Below are 20,880 nucleotides of genomic sequence, written 5' to 3'. Positions count from 1 at the left end.
GGACACACACAAAAACTAAATTGCTCCATAGATGCCAGAGAACCACGTAGGGGGAAAAGCAACAACCACTGGGCCTGGTGGCGGCGCAATATAAATGTACCAACAATGACAGTGTCATCATCACACTTCCTGATCTCCCTGGTACAAATGAGAAGAGCTTCCTGAATCTGGTCTGTAACTCAGTGCACTCCTGTCCTGCGACTATGTCTTTCCTGGACACCCTGCGGCAGTGGGATGAGGCTGTAACGTGTGTTGACAGAGAGGATTTCTCAGAAGCACTCAGGATTTTCCTGTCTATCCGAGAACCAAACTCCAAAATTTGTTTTGACATTGGCTGTCTCCATCTTCTTAACAAAGACCTGGATGCTGCTGAAAAGGTATGCTGCCAGTTGTTGGTAAAATGCAAACTACACAGAAATATTTTGAAATATCACTCATCAAAAAGGAAAGTCTTAAGATGTAGTGGATAAAATGTGGTCATGTTTTGCAGTAGCTTTTATAATTTTCTGAAAGTGCAAGTCACTGTGAAAGAAGAAGTAGCGTTTACTGTTTCTCTTTTCTTCTAGAGGAAGTTACTCTATTTTCTAATGTTTCTCAGGCCTTTGATTGCAGCATACGCAAGGATGAGCATTTGGCTGTTGCCTTCTTTCAAAGAGGAATCACATTTTACAGACAGATGAGGCAAGACACACCGACCATCTCAATAAAACGGCCACATTCATTTTTCATGCAAAAGTTATTAACTGGATTATTTCTGTTCAAAGGTATGAGGAGAGTGCATCTGATTTCCAGCATGCCTTCAAAACACTAAGAGGCAACCAGCTGATAGATTACAAAGCTCTTGGCCTCAGATACAAATTATACGCATGTGAAGTAAGTATTTGAAAGCCTCCAGTCATTTAACAATTCTTGTTAAGGCTCCGTATTATGTCATTTACAAATTATTAGACCACTTAAGACCATTCCTATAAATCCTCTCTGCTACTACGGTTTAGAGACTTAGAATACATTCATTTTGAACACTCTTTTCTAACATGCCCCTAAATACTTATTTGATGTTAAAATCCAATGGTTTGCCATTATAATGCTTAAAAAATAACAGAGGCTCAGGTACTATTCTCAATTCTGTGGTCTGCTTGAGGGATTAAAATAGTGACAAGCTTCTAAATGCTTCCTTCTGCAGGTTCTCCACAATATGGCCCTGGCTGAGGCTCAGCTGGGTAACTGGGAAAAAGCCCAGGAAAAGCTTGTGAAGGCTCTCGACTACAAAACAGATGCTAAACTCAATATGATCGACAGAGCTCTGCAATCCACCCTGGTCAGTCAACATGCAGTCGTGACAAAAACTCGGAATTTAAGCTACAAGTAACGCGTTTTGTGCAGTTATTCAATACCTTTAATCGCGATCATATTCATGGTAAAGAATAAGAATTTAGCTTTTCTTCATAAGTGTATTTTCGTCAGAGTGTAAACAAACTTTTTGGGTGGGATGGCAGCTTCAGAGACAGTTGATGCACCCACCTACAGCTAAGGCTTTTTAATCGCTCTTTGCATCACATTCACTTGCCAGTTACCAATTATTAATAAAGGCTCTATATCAGCCAGTGTGTTTGCAAATATATACATAAATATCAGCCTAATCAGTGAAGGGTTGAGGATAAGGCGTGGAGAGTGCCATTTGTGTACACTGGTGTGACTCAAAGTGATGCTCTATTTATTGATTAGCAACTGCATTAGCCACTGAAGGAGAATTCACTTTCATGTCAGAAATGCTTGATGAACATTATCTCTTGTGGCTCACTTTCACCGACAGAAACAAAAACTTTTCAAACCAGTCGAGTTCCCATCAAAAATGCTCTTTAAGCCAAATAAGCACTATGTGGCTGAGCTGGAGAAGAAGGACTACCTGGGCAAAGCCAAGGTAATAATATATCAGATGACAGACCTCTGCATTGGTCACACTCGGTACTCCATTATTCATTACTGTGATATGTACAGCTCATCTAATTCAGTAAAATATCAGTCACTTAGTCTGATTTTATCTTTTATAAACAACTTACTTTTTCAGAAGATGGTTAAATGTGAGATCACTTTGTAGAAAACAATAACTATATAATAACATTTATTCTACTACTCATTATTTGACTGACATTTCTTCTCTGTCATCTTCAGGTTGTTGCCTCTGTCATTCCTCAGGACCAGTTCTCTGGATTTGCCCCATTACAGCCACAGGTGACATGTTTGCTCTTCTTTGGAAAAACAGAAACAACAAAACAACCTGATGACAAAGAACTCAGTGTGTTATTATTAGCTTATTACGTTTGTGTCTGCTGCATCAAAAATATAGAATAGATCCAAGATTTTAAAACCTTAAGAGGCACTATGGTGACAATGATGCAAGGCAGCGTTGATGAATCACATGCTGCATTTTATTTAGGCATTCAAGACATTTTCTGCTCTATCTTACCATCAAGAGCTCTTAATGAGATACCACACGTCACCATGTCAAGAACTACAGTTAGATTTTTTTTTTTTTTTTACTAAAAGACCATGTATTTTTGTTCACATCTGGCAGGTCAAAGACGGTCCAACTCGTCCAAAAGAACCCGAGGTTCTAAGGTAGAACACTCACTTTGAAGTTGTGTAAATCTGAGGCTCTCTAAATACATATATAATTTTGAGATAGTGATGGATTCCCCCAGAGGATGTGTAACATAGAAAAAAAATCAGCTCTTTCCCTTTTTTAGAGAGGAAAAAAAGGGGGGAGAGCATAAAGCAAAAATGTTGAATCATTGTAGAATTGTTAGCAATAGAACAGCTGGACAGAAATGCATTATTCCACAGTAATAATTAAGATTATGAAGATCAAGACCATGTGGATGTGTCCTGTCTCCACAGAGCTTTAGAGGGAGAACCACACACTGTCATGTTTGAGTTTGTTCCTGAGACCAGTGATGAGTTGGCCGTAGTGCCGGGAAACATTGTGTTTGTTCTGCAGAGGGGTGATGACAACTGGGCGTCTGTGGTCTTCAATGAGAGAGTGGGTAGTCTGTGCATCTCTCAATACCTCCAGTTAGCACTTGTGTTTTTCTTTTTAGGAAATATGTATTCATTCTATTATTCATGACATACCAAGGCGATTCATATCATGTTACTGTCAGTTGAGAGTATTGATCATCGGCATGTCAATTATAGAGGGGACTTGTTCCGTACAATTACCTGGAGCGTTTGGAGATCTCCTTGGCTTCTAAACAGAATGAGGTAAGAAACTGAATTTATTTTTCTATGAAATGTGTTTTTTTTTTTTTTGCTCTGGTTTTGTCGTATGATGCAATTGCATCTTTATTTTTGCACTTTGAATTGCTTTATTTTAATGGTATTAATCATGGACAGGGAATACCTCAGTCTCCAAGTCGAGAACCACCGGCCAGACCTGAAAGGAAACAAGGTAGACTTGTCTGACGCACAGCTTAAGCAAACTAAAACAACACCCTCTCCAACTGGTGCTAAATATTATTGCATTTGACCAACAAAAGAATGCATTTGCAACTACAATTTGAGCCATATAACAAAACTTTTTTTTAAATGTGTATTTAAGGTCTTACTCCTCGTGATAGCAGCAATGGAAACACACAACTTAAGGTATGTTGAGTCAAATCCTCGATCATGACTATGTTGCACCTTTATACCACAAAATGTGCCAACATGTTAAGTGTTCCAGGTTGGTTTGGTGTCTGATTTGTGACCACTTAATTCCACCAGTGTGTCCTTTCATTATTACCAGGATGCACAGTCTACTGACAATTCATGTATTGTCAAAGTCCGATTCACATTCAACTTTGCTGTGTCAGTGCCACCTGGGTCTCCCTATGCCATACTGATTGAGAAAATCAGTAAAAAACTGAATCTACCTTCTACTGCAATCACCTTGAGGTATGATGCACGTTTTAGGAAAAAGTCCAGTTTAATCGGTTTATCGTGCTACTGAGCTAAATTCAATCCTTCTGTTCGATTTAGTCTAACCTCCGAGGCAACTGCAGAAAGTGTAATTGATGTCAACACAGAAATGGAAAGTGTGTGGAGTTGTACCAGCGGCAGGCGCATCACCTTGTGGTGTCACACCAAAGAGGTAAGTGATGATCTATTGCCTCACAAAAAACACTTATTCTGGTTGACATGGCAGTTTCCTGATATGGTTTCATGAATGAAACCTTACTACTTTAGGATCTTCCTGATATATGGTGTTCTATTTAAACTCTTAGCAACCTCATACAGATGTGACAGGGTTCTTCACACACCAGCAATACACAGCTGAGTCAGGTGCTTCACGGTAAAAAGACTCCCAGGGGGAAAAAACATTTGGACACCACTGTCTTCATCAGTCATACAGATGTGTTTCATCTTCAATCATGACGGCGGTCCTCCAGTCGAGCACCCCTGCAGTACACTAGTGCATGAGATGGACACGATTTCAAGGACTCTCAAAACAACTGAGCAGAGAATGATTATCTGTGTGCGTTTTGTTTTTAGCAAACTGATGGAAAGCCACTGACTGAGATTCACTTGGTTGCTCTTCATTCCTATGAGTCGTCAAATCCAGAGGATCTCAGTTTTCATCAAGGTGATACGATCACATTCCTCTCTAGAGGTGAGTCTCCATTCTTTTGTACATATATATCCCAAATATTGAAAATAGTGTGATTGGTCCAGGAAATATGATTCTAATTTGTAATTTCTTCTTTCTCTTTAGTTAACCAGGATTGGTGGGAGGGGAAATGTAATGGGAATACTGGTATATTCCCTGCATCCTTTGTGGAAGAAGTTCCTGTCAATGACCAGTAGTTTAAATTAATAAATGTAAGACAGAAAACATACCAAAGCCTGTAATACAGAGAAGTGGCAAAGCAGAAAAGTGGTCAGGTATCATCTATCAAAACCATCTTATAATCAGTTAAAGTTGATTAGTCAGGGCCTACATATTCTTTATTAAGATTATTCTTAAACATATTTTCTTTAAAATAAACCTCTTCTTCACATGACCACAATACCTTTGACAAGTTGTAACATTGGACAAAATCATTCTGTGATTCAGCAAGTAATGCACAAAGCCAGTGATATCTATTTTAACTTGCAGTTTCCAGCAATATGCACAGGCAGACATGATGAAATACTGGAGTCTTGTGAATTAATTTATCATGAAGACGTTCCTTCCTCTTCATAGGCAATAGCTATGCCTTTCCTGCCCTTTCCTGCCTTCACCACAGGTGTCTCTCCCAACTTCTGCTCTAAGCCACGCCAGCTTCGTTCTGCCAGGAAAGATGCTGAAAAGAGAAAGCATAAATGTGTCGCGTAGCCTTTCAGATGTGTGTTTGTTCCACTGTGTTGTTTTGAGAAATGCTCACATGCACAAGGTGTAACAATTACTGCATGTGTGTGAAACTCTACAATAAACTCATGGATGTATGGAAATTGAAGCTAACGTTGTCTTATATGCAACACACCAGCTGAGTTGGTGTTGGCGACAGTCAGCGTCTGGTTCCTGAGGACCACAGAGGAGCCACACGAGGACTCTGCAGGCTCACTGAGCAGCAGATTGTGGCTTCGCAGAGCTCCTGTGATTAAAGACACGTCAGTCTCCTCGCCGTCCTCCTGCCGATCAGCCAAAGGCACATGGCTCCGTCCACCTGGTGCAAGTTTTAGAAACAATTAGCATAGAAAAAGACTTCAACAGCCTTCATGAGGCTTCTGACTATTTGAATTAGGGACTGTATGAAAATTACTGGGGTGGAAAGGGGGGTTGAATCCTATATTTCACTTTTCAATATTTTTAGTCATTTCTCTGGAACCTTCCTTTGAAAAAATGCAAAACCCTCTGCTTAACATCTCCAGATGTAGTACCGAGTAGGTACAAATCCTTTCACCATTAATAACTAAAAAGGAGAAGCATAAAGAAATGAAGATGGTGTAATCTACTTCAAACATATATCAATGGAGTAATATTCACTGCAGCCACAAATGGACATATTAGAAGTTTCCAAATCTATGGCAATCATGGCCCAGCCATCTCTATTTTTAAACAAAGCCTACATAATAGGCTGAACTCCAATGATAATATAAGCAAACTTTACATGACACATTTGGTAAGTACAACATCTTATAAAGCCACCTGTACTAATGTTTTTCAAACTGATATATTTGTCAGAGACAGAATTATTGTCCTCTGCATATGGTACCTTTATGACCCACTGCACCACACTAAAGCCATCATTTTTATTAATCCTGCAAGGGAAGACAGAAATATACATTTAGGGTGAGGAAAAAAAAAGTCTGAGCCCCCTACACTAAACTTTTCCCCCTTTGGCCCTGTTTATAACTTTCTTACAGTCCCCTAACATAAAAAAGTTGATAAGTTAATTTAGGAATTTCTGACGTGACAAAATTTCATTCTGACCTGGCAGGAGATGTCGAAAGTCTGTGACATATTCCTCTGACCACTCCCTCTTCTTATTGCAGGCCACCTCCATCTCAAATGGCGTTACTACAGGTTTATAGAACTCACTTGAGTCCAGCAGTGAGTTCTCAGGACATGCAATTAGCACAAAAATGTCAATTTCCAGAAAGTTTGCTAGTTTGGGCACGTTCAGTTTCCCCATGGCAAACATGTAGCTCTTCTTGCCAGCTCTGCAGATGGTCTCCTTCAACTGCTCGATGACGGTGAGGTAGTCGGCCACTCCGAGTGTGCCGACCAGGATGCCGACCACACTGGCATCTTTGGCCCTTTCTATAGCGTAATATCGCTTCATCAGTGCTCTGTTGATACTTACTGACTCAGCCCTCCCCGTCATTGTTATGGGGTCAAAAGAACAGAATGAGCAGCGATTCCAAGTCATCATGAAGTTTCTCAGGGTTGCTCCCTCTTGGCCTACATAGAACATACTGTAATCCGAAATGCTTAAACCACTCTTCAAGGAGAGCTGTCTTCCAAACTGACAGGTAACCTCTCGCTCTGAAAGACAGGTGTCATTACGGTGTCTTTTAATCCAGCCGTGACTGTAGCACTGCTCCCCTTCAACAACAAGTTCTGAGATGACAAGGTTTGGATACTCTGGTGAAAGGAGTGTCTGAAGATCATCTGAAAAAAATAAAACATGTATTTACTGACAGGTAATCATTAACAAACACGTGAATAGGCAACACCTCAGTTCTTTCTCCCTTAACTGAGGATGTGCCTCATGGACTGAGGATGCGGGTAGTAAATTAACTTAGGCGAATTAACTAAAATAGTTTATTTGTTGTACTATACATCTCCAACTTTAATTAATTCATTTTCAAGCAGAATTACACACAGTGATTTGAATGATGACAAGTTAAATAAACATGAATATCTACCCAATATAATGGCATAAATATATAATATTCTAATCCTCTTTCATAACATCAGATAGAAGGGAATTGGGGCTTTGAAGAATAGCTTACTTATGGCATGAACATAGTTGACATCATAGAGGAGGATGATGTGACTCTGCTTGTCAGGGTAGAGATCTCTGAAGGCAGAAGCGCACTTCTCAAGATCCACTGGTCTCCTCTCAAAGACGTACATCAAGGGCAGCCTTTTGGACGGGCTGAGGCAAGCGCTGCCATAGTGCACAATGCAGTCGGCTCCGACGTGCTCTGCTGCTACCTCGTCCACACAGCAACTACTCAAAAAACATAACAACACCTTCATTAAAAAAGTGGTCAACTAAATCACATGAAGCATTTCACTTAAGCCCTGTTTTGTCAGCCTCAAATAAATAAAAAAGACTCACTCAAACATCAAAATAATATATAATATATTACACATTATAGCAGCAAAAGCTAGTACTTTTCAAGTTCAACAAGCCACTGACGACACCTGCTAATAAGTATATTGTCAGCTTGATATCCTCCTTAAATCTATTGGAAATTCAAAGTATCACGTGTGTGCTCTGGATCAAAATTTTGAAATTCAACATAAAGTATTACCAGCCTGTAAAATGTGTCTTTGTCAGGTACATCTGTAAAGGTACCACTTGGTGCTGCTTTTTCCACCTGATTTTGCTCTAACAATGCCACATAGCATGCGTGCATTATCAAACCAATTAAGACTTTTCTCAGGTGAACCCAGTGTGTTACCTGCCATAGGATGTATCTCCCAAAATAAATGGCTTGGCATTGCTGTTTCTCTCAATCTCCACTGCTACTGCAACTGAATCCACCAGAAGCTCATCCGGAAACTGCAGAGCAACCTGTGAACATTCAGCACTTCAGACAAGTACTTTTCAAACGTTCCTGTATATGATCTAATGACATCTGCTAAACTGAACAGCTAATCAAAAGCTTTTTAACAAGAACTGTGTTATCCTTTCCTGCTTTCGTACTGTATATCAGTGGACTGTTTACAAACTGTTTACATGATTAAAAGTCAAAATGCTGCTCACCTTTTCAAACTGACGCTCATTGATGAAGTCGCACGTCTTCTTTATCTGATACAACTCTTCCAGCTTTTCCAGAGGGGTATTTGTCTTCACCGTTACGTCTACAGCGCGCTGAATTACCGTTTCCGAGCTGCTGCTGAACGCATCAGCCATTATTGCGTAGGAAACACCGAACAGTGCCTGCAAAAATACAACAAACCACATTTCGCCATAACAGCTGGTGACAAAACAACATAATGAAAATATCAGTGACATTTCTGACATCCTGAATGGTTTATTCTACCGGCGAAAAATACGCCTGACTGAACTAAAGAGAAGCATATTTACTCAACCAACTCAAACTTAGCGGCAGTACTGACACATTCAGGAATTACTGAACTGAGCGTAACGATGAAGTCAACCACCTGATTACATTTCCAAGCGGAAGCTATGGCATTTTCTTACAAATAACGCCACATATCGTGTCAAACATAGTTAACCACCCCTTAAATTAGCGTTACCCAACTGACGTTACCGTAGCGGTAATGTTACCTTATCTAAATTAGCTTAGCCGCTAGCCGCTTTGACTCTACAGGTCTGTTTAAAACGTAACTCAGCACAAACTATCATTCATAGTTTATGGTGTTTTGTACTTGCATTACCACATACATGTAAACTTACAATTCAATGTCATGGGAGTGGGTATTGACGGATAAACGCTCCTTTGACAGCTACACACGTGTACTCAGTACTGCATACTCTACACTACTGCAACTGCACTACGAAAACGGTTCCGGTTCAAATGTTTTTCAAAGTAAAAGCCTGGGTAAACCGCCTGAATTGAATGCCTCATTAGTTGTTAATTTTCCTGGCGTTAATATACATCGAGACAATTCAAAATTTTTCTTTTTTTTACTGTCGGTACTAAAATTTACTTACATCTCCAGATCACTGACTTGTGATACACAGTGAAATCACATATTATGTTACTTATCACTTATGGATTACTAATATATATTTGAAACCCAGAGGAGATACAGTAAATCAACATGTTAAAAATTATTTTATACATTCTCGTTCAGTACTCTACCTATCTGTACATACTGGTATTCCTCTGTGACATAAATATATTTATTACTGTGATATTATAAATGCTGTAGTCACCTTATCCGCCTTTGTGCAAGTTTTGTAAAATCTGTGAAACTTCATATAATTTTTGGTAGTGTATTTTTACGGCAATTTTTCTTACCTGCTGCCTGTAATACCCAAATTTTCCTGGCTGGGGATTAATAAAATCCATTTTATCTTATCTTATCTTATCTTAATACTGGAGCATATTGTCATGGCCAGTTCCCAACAACACCATCGAATGTGTCCCTACACAAAAGGAAAGAGACACTTCATATGTCGGCACAAAGTTTACATTTGTTGACAATTCATTTTATTGAAATAATATCATTCAATCAGTCTTGTTAAAACATTTCTGAAACCACAAGGCAGAAAGATAGATACAAGTTAAATATCTGTGATAATACAGAGTGGTCGAAATCATCAGCTTGATATATACATATACAAAATAAATACATAATGTTAAAAACTTCACTTTCAAACAGTATTATCTGAATAAGAGGTCAGTATTAAATTGTCTGCAGAACATTTCTTTGAATGCAGGTGACAGAAAATTCCTGTCAGAATAAAATTGGTCATTTCAAAATATTTTTAATGATGAGTACATTAATCAACAATGTTTCCGGCAGCCAAAAAATGATTGGCCTCAGCTCTGTGGGGGTTAGATAATCTAAGAGTCAAAATTTCATTATTTCAAAAACTTCCACCAGCTATCTGGTGGCGGAGCCCGCTACCTCTCACATAAGAATAAGAAGCAATAAATGCAAACTTTCCAATGTGAGAGAGGAGATATATTGAAAGTTCAAGTGTTACCAGGGTTGAATGAAAATCATAGTTATATTCCGGTCTACATCCAAATACGGTAGAAACCCAAGACCACAGTGAGACAGGTGAACACTGAACCTGAAAGAGAATAGAACATGGATCAATCATTAGTCTACAGGCGTCAGTGAGTCACAGTGATGGAAAACTACTTCTAAACAGCTGAAAATTCAGCTTCCTCACACTTTAAGTTTAAACCAGGGCTGTCAACATTAGCACGTTGATGTATTGAGTTTGTTTTAAATGAATGAATGATCAGTTGTACCCATATGAGTAAGATGAGCAGTATTGCTAATCTATCTACTGCATTTAACATGCATGAAGGATAAAGGAACCATGTTGCATTTTAAGCCTGTGTGGCTCCTGTGGGGGGTTTCAGGTCCCTGACCCCCCTAAAGACCCCACTTTAAAAACAGCTTCTTCCCCACTACAACTAAGACTCTGCACAACTGACATCAAAATGTAATTATCTGACTTCTCAAGGCTGTGAATGCTGAGTCTGATTAGGTGCCACGTCCTTACCTGCGAGGTACTTTATAGTATCCAGCTTATGAGACTCTAACATGGTTTTCAAACCAGCCACTTCAGTGTCTATTTTCATGTTGGTCTGAGTTAAATGACGATCTTGCTCTGCAGTCTGTAAAAAACGAAGTTAGACACAGGTGTTAAAGGAAAACCGCAGCTAAATTCAAACAAAATCTCACAGGATAAGGACGCAGTGAAGACCTGAACAAAAAACTACATTCACCACACTAGAAAAGTACCCAGTTAAAACAACCAAAGAGCTAATAGAACGATGTCAGGGAGAAGAAAAAACTGATTTTGTCAAAAAAGAAGCCCATTAAGAACGTATGACTGTTAAAAATGATAAAAAATTAAAACAGAGAATAGTATAAAAAGCTTTTAAAAGGATCAGGAAAACTAATGTCTGATGCAATATTCACAGGAAATAACCAACATAAAATTCATCCAAATCGCTTGTTTTACACTAACTTCCTGCAGTTATTGAGTTCACTATTTGGGTCCATTGTGCCGTTTATCAGTTGTTCTTTGCTGTTGTTGTTATTCATTGAACATAATATGAAATATCCATAAAATACGTCTCTTGGTCAGGGGTCTTCTGTTTACACAGTGATAGAAAAGGGGTCAATGAAGGAAAAAGGTTGAGAACCAGCGTTGTAGCCTATCATACCGATACCTGACCCCGTCTGCTGTATCACTGTCTGGCCTGTGATCATCCATTATGTCCATTACCATGAACTAAAAAGGAGAAGACAGGAAACGTGTACTGTAGGTGTCCTGCACAGGTACAAACCATTTCCATAATTTCAGTTCGCGTTTCCAGAAGCTTCTTCTCGTGCTCTGCTTTCTGAAAAAAAAAAGTCTTATTTAGAAAAGGTGTCATTTTAAACATCGCGTTTTGATGATTCAGTCATCTGTAATTTCAAAGAAAGAAACACACTTACCAGTTCTTTTACACGGCTTTTCTCCAAATTCATGTCCAAAATTGTGTCTGAGCGAACTTTATTCATGACATCCTGCAATGTGGGAATGGAGACAGGCAAAGGAAAGTCATGACCACACTGCGGAAAAAAGGTGATGAAACACTTAAAGAATACTTCTACCATAAAACTTGGACATAAACTGATCTGAGTAGATCAGAATAATCACTTACAGCCAGTTGGACCTTGAGCTGCAACAACTGGATCTTGAGTTTCTGGGAGAAATGTTGTAATGTTGAAATGTCGTGTAAACCACAAACAAGAACATTGATGTGAATTCGGGACGACGGAGGTCACCAGAACCGCTGCACAGACGCAATGCAACAGCTAGTGAACACACTTACCTCGTTCTCTGCCAGTAAAGTTGAGAACTCGCTCTTCTCAAGGATTATCATGTCCTTCTTCACGGCTGCTATTTGAGACATCACACGCTGCAACATGATCTCCTGCCGAGATCACACAACCAGTGCAAACGTTACGACAGCAACAACAGGCAAAAGCAAATTACTCATCTGGACTCTAAAAAGGTTTGAGGATCAGGGCTGCAACTGACGATTATTTTCATTGCTGATTCATCTGTCGCTTATTTCCGCAATAAATCGATTCATTTGATCCATAAAATATCAGAAAATGGTGAAAAACATCATCTTTGCAGCTCATAAATGTGCTGTGGAGGATAAACAGCGATCTTGGCTCAGTGACCTTTCGGGGACGAGAGGCACAGGTGATACACAGAGAAGAAACAAACAGGTGCTGACATCGTGCTTACAGTAAATGTACGATACAGCCCCCCTACAGTCTCACCTGCTGCACTTTGGTCACCATGTCACTATAGATGACATCCATGTTAGAGTTTGTCATCCTCACCAGTATCTTAACCAGCACCTCAGCCTGCTGAGTCGTGAAGCCTGTTCATGAAAAATGTTTATATATGAGGAAAATCAACAGCTTGTTATTAACAAAGCAGTAATATTGTGACGTTTGCTTGAGGTGACAAAAGAAGCCGAACCGTTTTCCTCAAAGAGTCGCACTACGGCGTGCGTGTCAAACAAAAGCCTCCCGCTCTCAGACTTTGCTTCACCTGGTTTCAGGTCATACTGGAATACTCGGATGGAGGTGCTGAGCTCTGAAATCAATGATAAGAGGATGAGAATGATCATCCAGGAAAGTAAACATTAACTGGAATTGGAGAAATATTACTTTTCTCTTCCTGTCTTTTCTGTGACATACACTGTGTGTATACATGCACTTATGAAAATGTTAATGTCGTGTGTATCATCAAAATGATATCCATCGACAACAACAACGACCGGGATGTGGGTCAGGACAGGTTGAACCAGAGTCGCAAATGTCAACCACATAAAGCATTTCTAGATAGTAAGCTTAATAAAACATTCACATTCAAAAACACAACGATAACAACATGTGGTGGTGACACACCTGGAAGGTCGGGAGGCCCTGTTCCATATTATGAGAACACTGTGGGATGTGGGCAAAGGTTTCTACTGACAACATTAAGCATTGGGGTCTGGCTTTAGAGATCTCTAACAGTGAGCTGAGGGAACTGTAGAAGTTAGTAGTTGGAGGGTTTGCTGAGAAATCGCCACAGCTGCACTCAACAGTTCCCTCACTGTGTGAAGCCTGAGGACTTTTATTTTGAAATTCAGAAAAGAAGCACATCAAAGGACGTGATGCAGAGAGTTATTACTCTGTAAATGACAGGTGTTACACTCTTAGTGGTCTTCTGACGCGTAGGTTAAAACACAACAAGACATAAACGCAGCTTTAACTTGCGCCACTTTGGTAACGTCACTGCTTTCAAGCACAAATGTCCCGCAGCTGCCATACTTGCGCTGTTAGTAAAGAGAGCCAGTTACCTCTTGCTGCGGGTAGACGCGCAGCCTCCAGTCCGGGAGCTCGTCTCCTCCACAGCGGCGTCTCCGGGCCGCTGAAAGGCGGAGCGACGCGCCGGGCACACGGCGCTGTGGTCGGGGTCTGAATGCTCGACGGAGCTGGCACAGAACTGCTAACTCTGTTTTGAGTGACACAAAGGTCATGCCACTTTTCTGGGTGGTTCACTCCAAAAACTTTGAATCGCGAGTGACACTGCTGAAGTACCATTGTTGAAGCTGGTGTTTCACCAGCAGCCGCACTTCCGTCTATGGACACCCCAAGACTGTCGCTGCCGCAGCCGCATTGTGACTTTTTCACCGAGTCTCTGCCGTCAAGGTAGACACAATAAGAGATTTGAACTCTTAACTTCCGGCACTTCCCTTCAAAATAAAGCACAAATCCTTCTTACACCGTTGTACCGGTGTGGCCAATCCCGTGTCAAATAAAACAAATTCAACGTTTTTTTTTTTTTTTTTTTTTTTTAATCAGATAAGAGAGCAGATGTTGCAATGATCATTCTCATTCACCACACAACACGGGGTAGGCCCACCATTCATTTATTCTAACGCACAAAAAAAAAGAAAATCTGAATTTACTTTTCATTACATGTATTGTCTGGAATACATGAGTGTGAGTGTGTGTGTGTGTGTGTGTGTGGTGTGTGTGTGTGTGTGGTGGGGGGGGGGGGGGGGGGGGGGTCTGTGAATATTATAATACAGAGAACACTTTAAATTCTGTAATTTGTCCCTTAACGTTTGATGTACAAAAGTAAACACATCTTACAATACCTATTGCATTGGTATATAATATGTCAAAATATTGCATAAATGTAGCATAATATGCTATTCAACAAGACTGGCATGCTACATAACACGTTTTGTGTTACACAGAAATGAAGGTATTCCTTGGTCTACTCAGAACAGCCCTTCATCACAAATTACAGTAAATTTTAGGTTGGACAACCATTTAACTACCTCTTGGTGTTCTATATTGTATCTCTGAAACTTTTTGGGTTTTTAACTGTAGTGATTTTTCAGCTATAATTCAGGCGTACATTGTAATAGTAACTTCAGTGAAAGGTTCAATTGCAGATTGGATTTCCTCAACATCACAATCACAATAACAGTTTGTCATCATGTAAAAATCTGTTTGTTTATGCTGCTTTCTGATCGTCATGAAATGCAGTAGTTTTTTTTAGATATTAAATAAAAAAAATGTCAATACCACAGAATGCTGTATTCTTCCTGTGATCATCAGAAAGTCAAGTAAACACCAATATCTAGTCTGTCCATATTAAAGCATTCTGCATTGTTCATATTGTAGTTGAAAGACATGAATAGCTGGCTCATAAAGGCTTGCCTCTACTCACATGAGGCCCAGTTTTGCATGTTTGGGAAGCATGATATAAACCCTTACATTATCTCACCTGTATGGGTGTATAAGGTTTCTGCAATCATTGGTTAGAGTGGGTATCTGTGAGTGAGTCAGCATGTTGCTGGACCCTGTGCTGTGCTTTGTACGTTGTTGAGGCAGAAGGGCAAAACTTAAGTCGTATTTACGTGCCACAAAGACCACCTGCTCAGCACACCTTTAGCCTTCTCATTGCCTGTGTTATGGCTACTTTTAGGACATGATAAGGTTTGAACCACAGATATCTCATTAGCCATCACATGTATTTACCTGTTTGAAAGTTAAAACAACAACAGTTGAATGAATACATTTATACCTGTTGCTTTGCATACAACAATTTAGTGCTTTACCAAGGTGCTAATCAGCAAAAATGAATGGAAATCAACACAGTGTCTTATTGAAGTTGATACTTTTATAATGCTATACATTGTCAGTTATCTACAGCAAAGATTGGTGTATATACACAGTAAGTGACACTGAATTTAAAAAAAGGAAGTGAATATTTAGCTTCTTACAGTATATCAGTTACAAGCATCAGCACCTACACTGGGTATTCTCAATGGCAACAATAAAATAAAATGTGATAAATGTCTTTGAGTCAAAAGTCAGAAATGTTTCCTTTCATGCATCACAAACCAGCCAGGAGAATGTGCTGTACACTACAAAGGGAAAATAAAAGCTTGATATTCCTACAGTTAAATAAAATCAGATACCTGTGCTATATTGTGAGAACTGTTTTCAGTTCAAACCTGTAACCTTGTGTTTTTATGCTCACTTTGTTCAACAAAGATAGTTGAAAGTATATGGCAGCTTTGGATTCACTGCTAGAAACAACAAACTAGTTTTTCATGCAGAGGTATTATTTAACAAATGATTCCACGCGCTAGTAGATAATTTAGCTGGAATTACAAAATGTACCCTTTGTGAGAAAGAATGTGTAAAGAGAAAACCACTGTACTTGCAGTAGTTTTTTTTTCATTTGTTCTTTACAGTGTTCATTGCTGAGGTTGCACAGAAAAAAAAAAGTTGAGTGCATTAAGGTTTTGCTCACGGGAAAAAGACAATACAAACAGATAAAGTGGCTGCCACTAAAACAACAGTAAACAGCAGTAAGAGCACAAAGACTTGACTGCGCTGGCACAGAGGCCGGTGTCCCGGCTGCTCCTCATCCACAGACAGCAGAGCCAGGGAGGCGCTGTCGGTGCTGCTCAGCGCCTCTGCGTACTGTGGCCCGTGGGGCTCCACCATCCAGCGCAACACGTTGACCTTCGTCTCCATGTCGTCGATCATGTTGTCAATTTGGCCGATTTCCTGCTCCATGGTGCTGCGCTCCTGGCTCTCTAGACCAGCAGGGAGGGTTGGGCTCTGAGCTTGGTTCAGGTCTGGCAGACTGAGAGCTCGAGCTGCTACCTCACTGCCTCCCCCTGCGTTATTGGAGATTAGAATTACATCAAGTTGAGAAAACTTTTTATATAGATTTTCATCTATAGGCAAAAACTGAAGGACCAAAGATGAAGCTGAAACTGTCCTCAGTGATGCCAGGCATGATTGAATGCTGAGAATATTTTAGAATAAACTAAAGTTTATTATCTTTTGAGGTGAACCACATGACTGCAAGCTGCAAGACCAATCGACTTAGAGGGACTACTAGTTGTCTTAGTCCCAACAACTAATGTAGACCCTCTGTAAGATGAGATAATATATGGCACCAGATTTTGACATAATAAAAACTATATCAATAGTCATGTCTCCTCTAAATATTTAGTTACAGAGGTTGTTTGGTCTGGGGTTTATTTTCTGCAGCACAGATGCTACTGAATGACCATATAAGCATAATAGGAATACTACAGGCAGCAGTGTGTCTATATGATCGTCTTTTCTGCTATCATCTTTACTTCACTTTGATCATGAAGGTAATGCTACTCTATAGAGCAGTCATGTCAAATTGATTCCATAAAGGGCCGTGTGGCTGCAGGTTTTCGTTCCAACCAAGGAGGAGCACACCAGGCTGGAATTAATTAATCAGCTGATCTCAGTCTTCAGCTGATAACTAAGTGATCCCTTGATGTTGATTGGTTGGTCTGGTGTGCTCGTCCTAGGTTGGAACAAAAACCTGCAGCCACACAGCCCTTTATGGAATCAGTTTGACATGCCTGCTATAGAGTATAGAAGCTACATTGTAGTAGAGAATGTATTAATAGTATGTAGTTTAGAGAATATTATAGAGCTACGAGGAAACTGACAGAAGAGATATTAGAGAAAGACGCACAATTACAGATCTGTCTGCTCCTCCAGCACCTTGGATTTATCAATGCTCAGCACAGTTCAGAGCCATGGTGGGGGTCAGAAATTCTAATTTGCACAATCTTCAGTCAGATGAAGGATCAATTAGTCAGGCAGAGTAGACTAAGATATTAAATGAAACAACCCCTCAGCCCCTACAGTCTCCTCTACTAGGGAGATGGAGAGGGGGCATTTACCCATTTGTTATTGATATCTAACCATGCTGAACTAAGCCATTAATTATTGAAGACAACAAACTTCCCCTGATCACCCAACAGGTTGATAGATATAATAATGTTTTCACAATATATATTTTTTATCTTTCAAAAATTCCCTGTTGCTTAATATTGTAAAAAAATGCACAACTACTGCAAACACTCCTCTGATGATAGTGGAACCAGAAACATCACGTGGGACATGCACAAAGACGTGATATTGTGCTCCCCTCAGGCTAATCAGTGGAATTCTTAAGATGCTAGCGAGCAGAATAGAGGTGGCGTCACCACCACGCACATCCTCCTCTGAACAGAGCCACTAATATCAGCCTTCACTTCAACTTCATCAAAGGTCTAATAAAGTGCTGATGGTTTCTGTACATTCGTACCTTGTAGGCCAGTTTGCACCAGTTTATCAGAGCTGGCCAGAGAGAAGATGTCACCCATGTTGAAAACTTTGCACATGTCAGCATGGAGGAGCTCTAGGCTGGAGGAGAAGGCCACCCAGAGGAGCTCCATCTCCTTACGCTGGTCCTGGGGAAGGCTCTTGTCTCGCAGATGTGAGGTCAGATGATGACAGATGGCCACGGCCAACTTTTGGGCCTTTTCTCTTGTTTGTCGCAGCTCATCCCGCAGCTGTAAGCTGTCCGTGCACCCACCAACACACGAGGCCAAGTGACGGTAACATGCCACCACCTGTATGAGGAAAAAGACATAATGATTTAATTGTGTAAATTAATATGCATGAATATATATGAAAAACTTGAAGCTCTGTGCTGCTATTCGATACACCCAGTTGTTTGGAGTGAATTTGGTCCGTATGTGTTTCAATGTCCTTGTTGGACATTTGGCAGAAGTGATTGCTACCAGGAGCAAACAGCACAGGGTCCCTGGTGGCTTGAACTACAGTATTCTGGATTGTAACAGCAAAGTCCAATTTATTTGGCATCGGTACACATGTCTCTGCTGTGCACATCACCTGATCATGTATGCGGTAGACCACTAATCGCTGTCACAGTGTGCCTACAAGCCCTCTGATCATCTTTCCCCTGGTGAACACATTAATACTGTAAGAATGAAATATGTCTTCAGGCCAATCAAGACAACTCAGACAAAGTCAGAGCTTCATGAACGAAGGAAGCTCTGACTTTTGGATTGGTTAGAAACATCCATACTGTGCAACATCTAAAGCTGCCTGAAACAATAACTGTAAGATGATTAAAATGGTAGACTTCCAAGTTTATGTCTAAATCACACAGTAGCATAGTGTTTTATTAATAGACATTAGCTTAGCCCTGGAGGATTAGCAGGTATGGTTTCAATGAAAAATATTAGAAATAATCTCATTACCATTGATCTATTTCTAGATAAGCCAAAACAACCTTGTGCACTCAGAGCGTGGATAGATGAGAGGCAGGAGCACATCAATGATAACTCAGAGAACGCTGTGCACATTTTATGATTTGTGTACTGTATGCAATAATTGGCATCTATCGTTTTTCATCTAGTGTTTGTACATGATTTAAACCTTTGATATTGCTGCCCACAGCTCTGGTATGTAACTGTACTGAATAGAAATAGTTTGTATTATTTCATGTACTGCTTTAGTTTACCATTGTTATCCATATGTGACGCTGCTGCTACGATGCTCAAATGTCTCTCTAGAATCAGTAAAACACATTTCAATAACAATGATAATACATTACATGACAATATTTTGTGATTCTTACAGTAAATTTGCAGCAAGCAGTAATGCAAGTCTGTGTAAGCGCAACCTGCAAGCTTTTAGTGCAAGAACTGCATATAAAGCCAATATACAGTGATGAAATATGGAGCAAAGCGTAGACAACTGATACCAATACTTTTTTTTCTCACTGAGCAAAAATTACTTCATCATATACATTAGCAAACACAAGTTTAGAGCAAATATATTAGTTAAAACAACACAACACATGTCAATAACTGAGAAGAACAATGTCGGGCATGGTCATGGCATTATCTAACATACATACTAGAATGACCACAGAGATGCAGTGGACCAAGAAATTATTTTCAGTGAGAGTGCTTTTTTGGCCAGAGGGGGAAATAAAGATGCTTCGATGCTTAGTCTGAGAAATATTAACATTAGAGTAAAAAAATGGTGAAGATGGCGTCATTGCAGATGCAAAACATCCTGCTTTTAACTTTTTATGACACATTTTTCCACTCTTTTGCAATATTGAACTGTCATTTCAAAACAATTCTATAACTCACACATATTAGCATACAAAATATAGTAAAAATACAATCATAGGGGTTTTCTGACATTAAATGCAGCATTTAATTAGACCGCAGAATTCTTTATGTCCTTAACAGTCATAGCATACATATAAACTGTCAAACTTGGAGCAGCTCACCTTTATTAAGGAATCCACCAGAGCCTTCCCATCAGTTAAAGCCTTGTCTGTGCCGAGTGTGCAATCATCGCCCACTTTGTTATTTACAAGTGGCATGAGGATGACTTGTCCAGAGTCTCAGACTCTGCCACAGCAGGCAAGATTTTGGCCCAGCGGCCCTTCACTTCTCTGGCTGCCCCTGCTCCTCTTCTTCCCCTGGAAGATGCTTCATTCAGCGGCTGAGGGTTGAGACGGACTCAGTCGCACAGCCGCATGCAATATTCCACTCCAATGACTGCTGCGATCACAGGCACCAAACATGTTTCGGAGGCTGGAAAATGTCCCACGAAGAGCCAGAGGTGGGAAAGTCAATGAGGGAAAAAAGTGTAATAAACTGATGTAACTCTGAAGCAAAGTGCTAATCCTGTGATTGACCCCTTTGGACTGACGCAGGCTAAGACGAACAGCTAATCTCATTAACTACCACTGAGACCAGAGCAGCTGCTTGTCTCCACCACAATGGTCCTTTCACTGAGAGGAGGCTGCGCTCTGTTACCTCACGCTCATCACACTGGATACCCCTCACTCACTCAACTGGACAGGACAATATGCAACATCACAAATATTCTATTATCAGGGTGGACATATTCTCATGTCTTATATGGCATTGGTTAAGAATTAAGAGAGTGTAAAGATAGAGCAATGATTAAATACTGAATAGCGATGCACTTTAAGTGAAAGTTTCTTTGTCCTATCTGGCTCTTTTGTGGTTTACTTTCCCTCAGGCTCTAGATAATGGATGGCCTCATTTGACCAG

The 20,880-nt window shown here is 40.1% G+C and overlaps 4 protein-coding genes across 5 annotated transcripts; 1 reads left to right on the top strand and 3 right to left on the bottom strand.

The window, feature by feature from the left end:
- Positions 1 to 166: 166 nt before the first annotated feature.
- ncf2 (neutrophil cytosolic factor 2) lies at positions 167 to 5,478 on the top strand. Of its 2 annotated transcripts, none has more exons than XM_041961212.1 (15): positions 167 to 377; positions 599 to 681; positions 765 to 873; positions 1,184 to 1,318; positions 1,814 to 1,921; positions 2,173 to 2,232; positions 2,576 to 2,619; positions 2,899 to 3,040; positions 3,196 to 3,261; positions 3,394 to 3,448; positions 3,599 to 3,642; positions 3,785 to 3,933; positions 4,018 to 4,129; positions 4,531 to 4,648; positions 4,751 to 5,478. In XM_041961212.1, the coding sequence occupies exons 1-15, from the start codon at positions 204 to 206 to the stop codon at positions 4,840 to 4,842; spliced, it is 1,491 nt and encodes a 496-aa protein (XP_041817146.1). In that variant the 5' UTR covers positions 167 to 203; the 3' UTR covers positions 4,843 to 5,478. The 2 variants fall into 2 exon arrangements, with proteins under 2 accessions (XP_041817146.1, XP_041817147.1); XM_041961213.1 differs by having other exon boundaries at positions 227 to 377; positions 613 to 681.
- On the bottom strand, positions 4,924 to 9,210 carry dph2 (diphthamide biosynthesis 2). The gene is made up of 7 exons (XM_041961214.1): positions 9,117 to 9,210; positions 8,460 to 8,636; positions 8,155 to 8,267; positions 7,477 to 7,697; positions 6,452 to 7,132; positions 5,502 to 5,684; positions 4,924 to 5,321 (listed from the first exon to the last, which is right to left on the bottom strand). Exons 2-7 carry the CDS (start codon positions 8,607 to 8,609, stop codon positions 5,194 to 5,196), a joined length of 1,476 nt encoding a protein of 491 aa, XP_041817148.1. The 5' UTR covers positions 8,610 to 8,636; positions 9,117 to 9,210; the 3' UTR covers positions 4,924 to 5,193.
- A 649-nt stretch (positions 9,211 to 9,859) lies between these two features.
- On the bottom strand, positions 9,860 to 14,069 carry mcur1 (mitochondrial calcium uniporter regulator 1). The gene is made up of 9 exons (XM_041961215.1): positions 13,765 to 14,069; positions 12,897 to 13,013; positions 12,692 to 12,795; positions 12,232 to 12,333; positions 12,061 to 12,102; positions 11,852 to 11,923; positions 11,701 to 11,754; positions 10,908 to 11,022; positions 9,860 to 10,466 (listed from the first exon to the last, which is right to left on the bottom strand). Exons 1-9 carry the CDS (start codon positions 14,006 to 14,008, stop codon positions 10,411 to 10,413), a joined length of 906 nt encoding a protein of 301 aa, XP_041817149.1. The 5' UTR covers positions 14,009 to 14,069; the 3' UTR covers positions 9,860 to 10,410.
- A 1,556-nt stretch (positions 14,070 to 15,625) lies between these two features.
- Positions 15,626 to 20,414, bottom strand: LOC121624195 (regulator of G protein signaling 9 binding protein). Its single transcript, XM_041961830.1, has 3 exons — positions 20,085 to 20,414; positions 18,078 to 18,384; positions 15,626 to 16,614 (listed from the first exon to the last, which is right to left on the bottom strand). The coding sequence occupies exons 1-3, from the start codon at positions 20,178 to 20,180 to the stop codon at positions 16,238 to 16,240; spliced, it is 780 nt and encodes a 259-aa protein (XP_041817764.1). The 5' UTR covers positions 20,181 to 20,414; the 3' UTR covers positions 15,626 to 16,237.
- Positions 20,415 to 20,880: the final 466 nt, after the last annotated feature.

The sequence above is a fragment of the Chelmon rostratus genome, chromosome 20, assembly GCF_017976325.1.
Source record: "Chelmon rostratus isolate fCheRos1 chromosome 20, fCheRos1.pri, whole genome shotgun sequence".
Lineage (NCBI taxonomy): Eukaryota > Metazoa > Chordata > Actinopteri > Chaetodontiformes > Chaetodontidae > Chelmon > Chelmon rostratus.
This window is presented reverse-complemented; position numbering and strand designations above follow the sequence as displayed.

Coding starts and splice junctions, on each gene's coding strand:
- mcur1 (XM_041961215.1), bottom strand. CDS start 14,008: ATGGTACTTCAGCAGTGTCACTCGCGATTCAAAGTTTTTGGAGTGAAC. Junction 12,334..12,691: donor TGGTGACCAAAGTGCAGCAG/GTGAGACTGTAG, acceptor TGATCTCGGCAG/GAGATCATGTTGCAGCGTGT. Junction 11,924..12,060: donor AGCTCAAGGTCCAACTGGCT/GTAAGTGATTAT, acceptor CCCACATTGCAG/GATGTCATGAATAAAGTTCG.
- dph2 (XM_041961214.1), bottom strand. CDS start 8,609: ATGGCTGATGCGTTCAGCAGCAGCTCGGAAACGGTAATTCAGCGCGCT. Junction 8,268..8,459: donor ATGAGCGTCAGTTTGAAAAG/GTGAGCAGCATT, acceptor GAATGTTCACAG/GTTGCTCTGCAGTTTCCGGA. Junction 7,133..7,476: donor CAACTATGTTCATGCCATAA/GTAAGCTATTCT, acceptor TATTTTTTTCAG/ATGATCTTCAGACACTCCTT.
- LOC121624195 (XM_041961830.1), bottom strand. CDS start 20,180: ATGCCACTTGTAAATAACAAAGTGGGCGATGATTGCACACTCGGCACA. Junction 18,385..20,084: donor TGGTGGATTCCTTAATAAAG/GTGAGCTGCTCC, acceptor TTCCTCATACAG/GTGGTGGCATGTTACCGTCA. Junction 16,615..18,077: donor GGTGCAAACTGGCCTACAAG/GTACGAATGTAC, acceptor CCAATAACGCAG/GGGGAGGCAGTGAGGTAGCA.
- ncf2 (XM_041961212.1), top strand. CDS start 204: ATGTCTTTCCTGGACACCCTGCGGCAGTGGGATGAGGCTGTAACGTGT. Junction 2,620..2,898: donor AAAGAACCCGAGGTTCTAAG/GTAGAACACTCA, acceptor CTGTCTCCACAG/AGCTTTAGAGGGAGAACCAC. Junction 3,934..4,017: donor TCTACTGCAATCACCTTGAG/GTATGATGCACG, acceptor TGTTCGATTTAG/TCTAACCTCCGAGGCAACTG.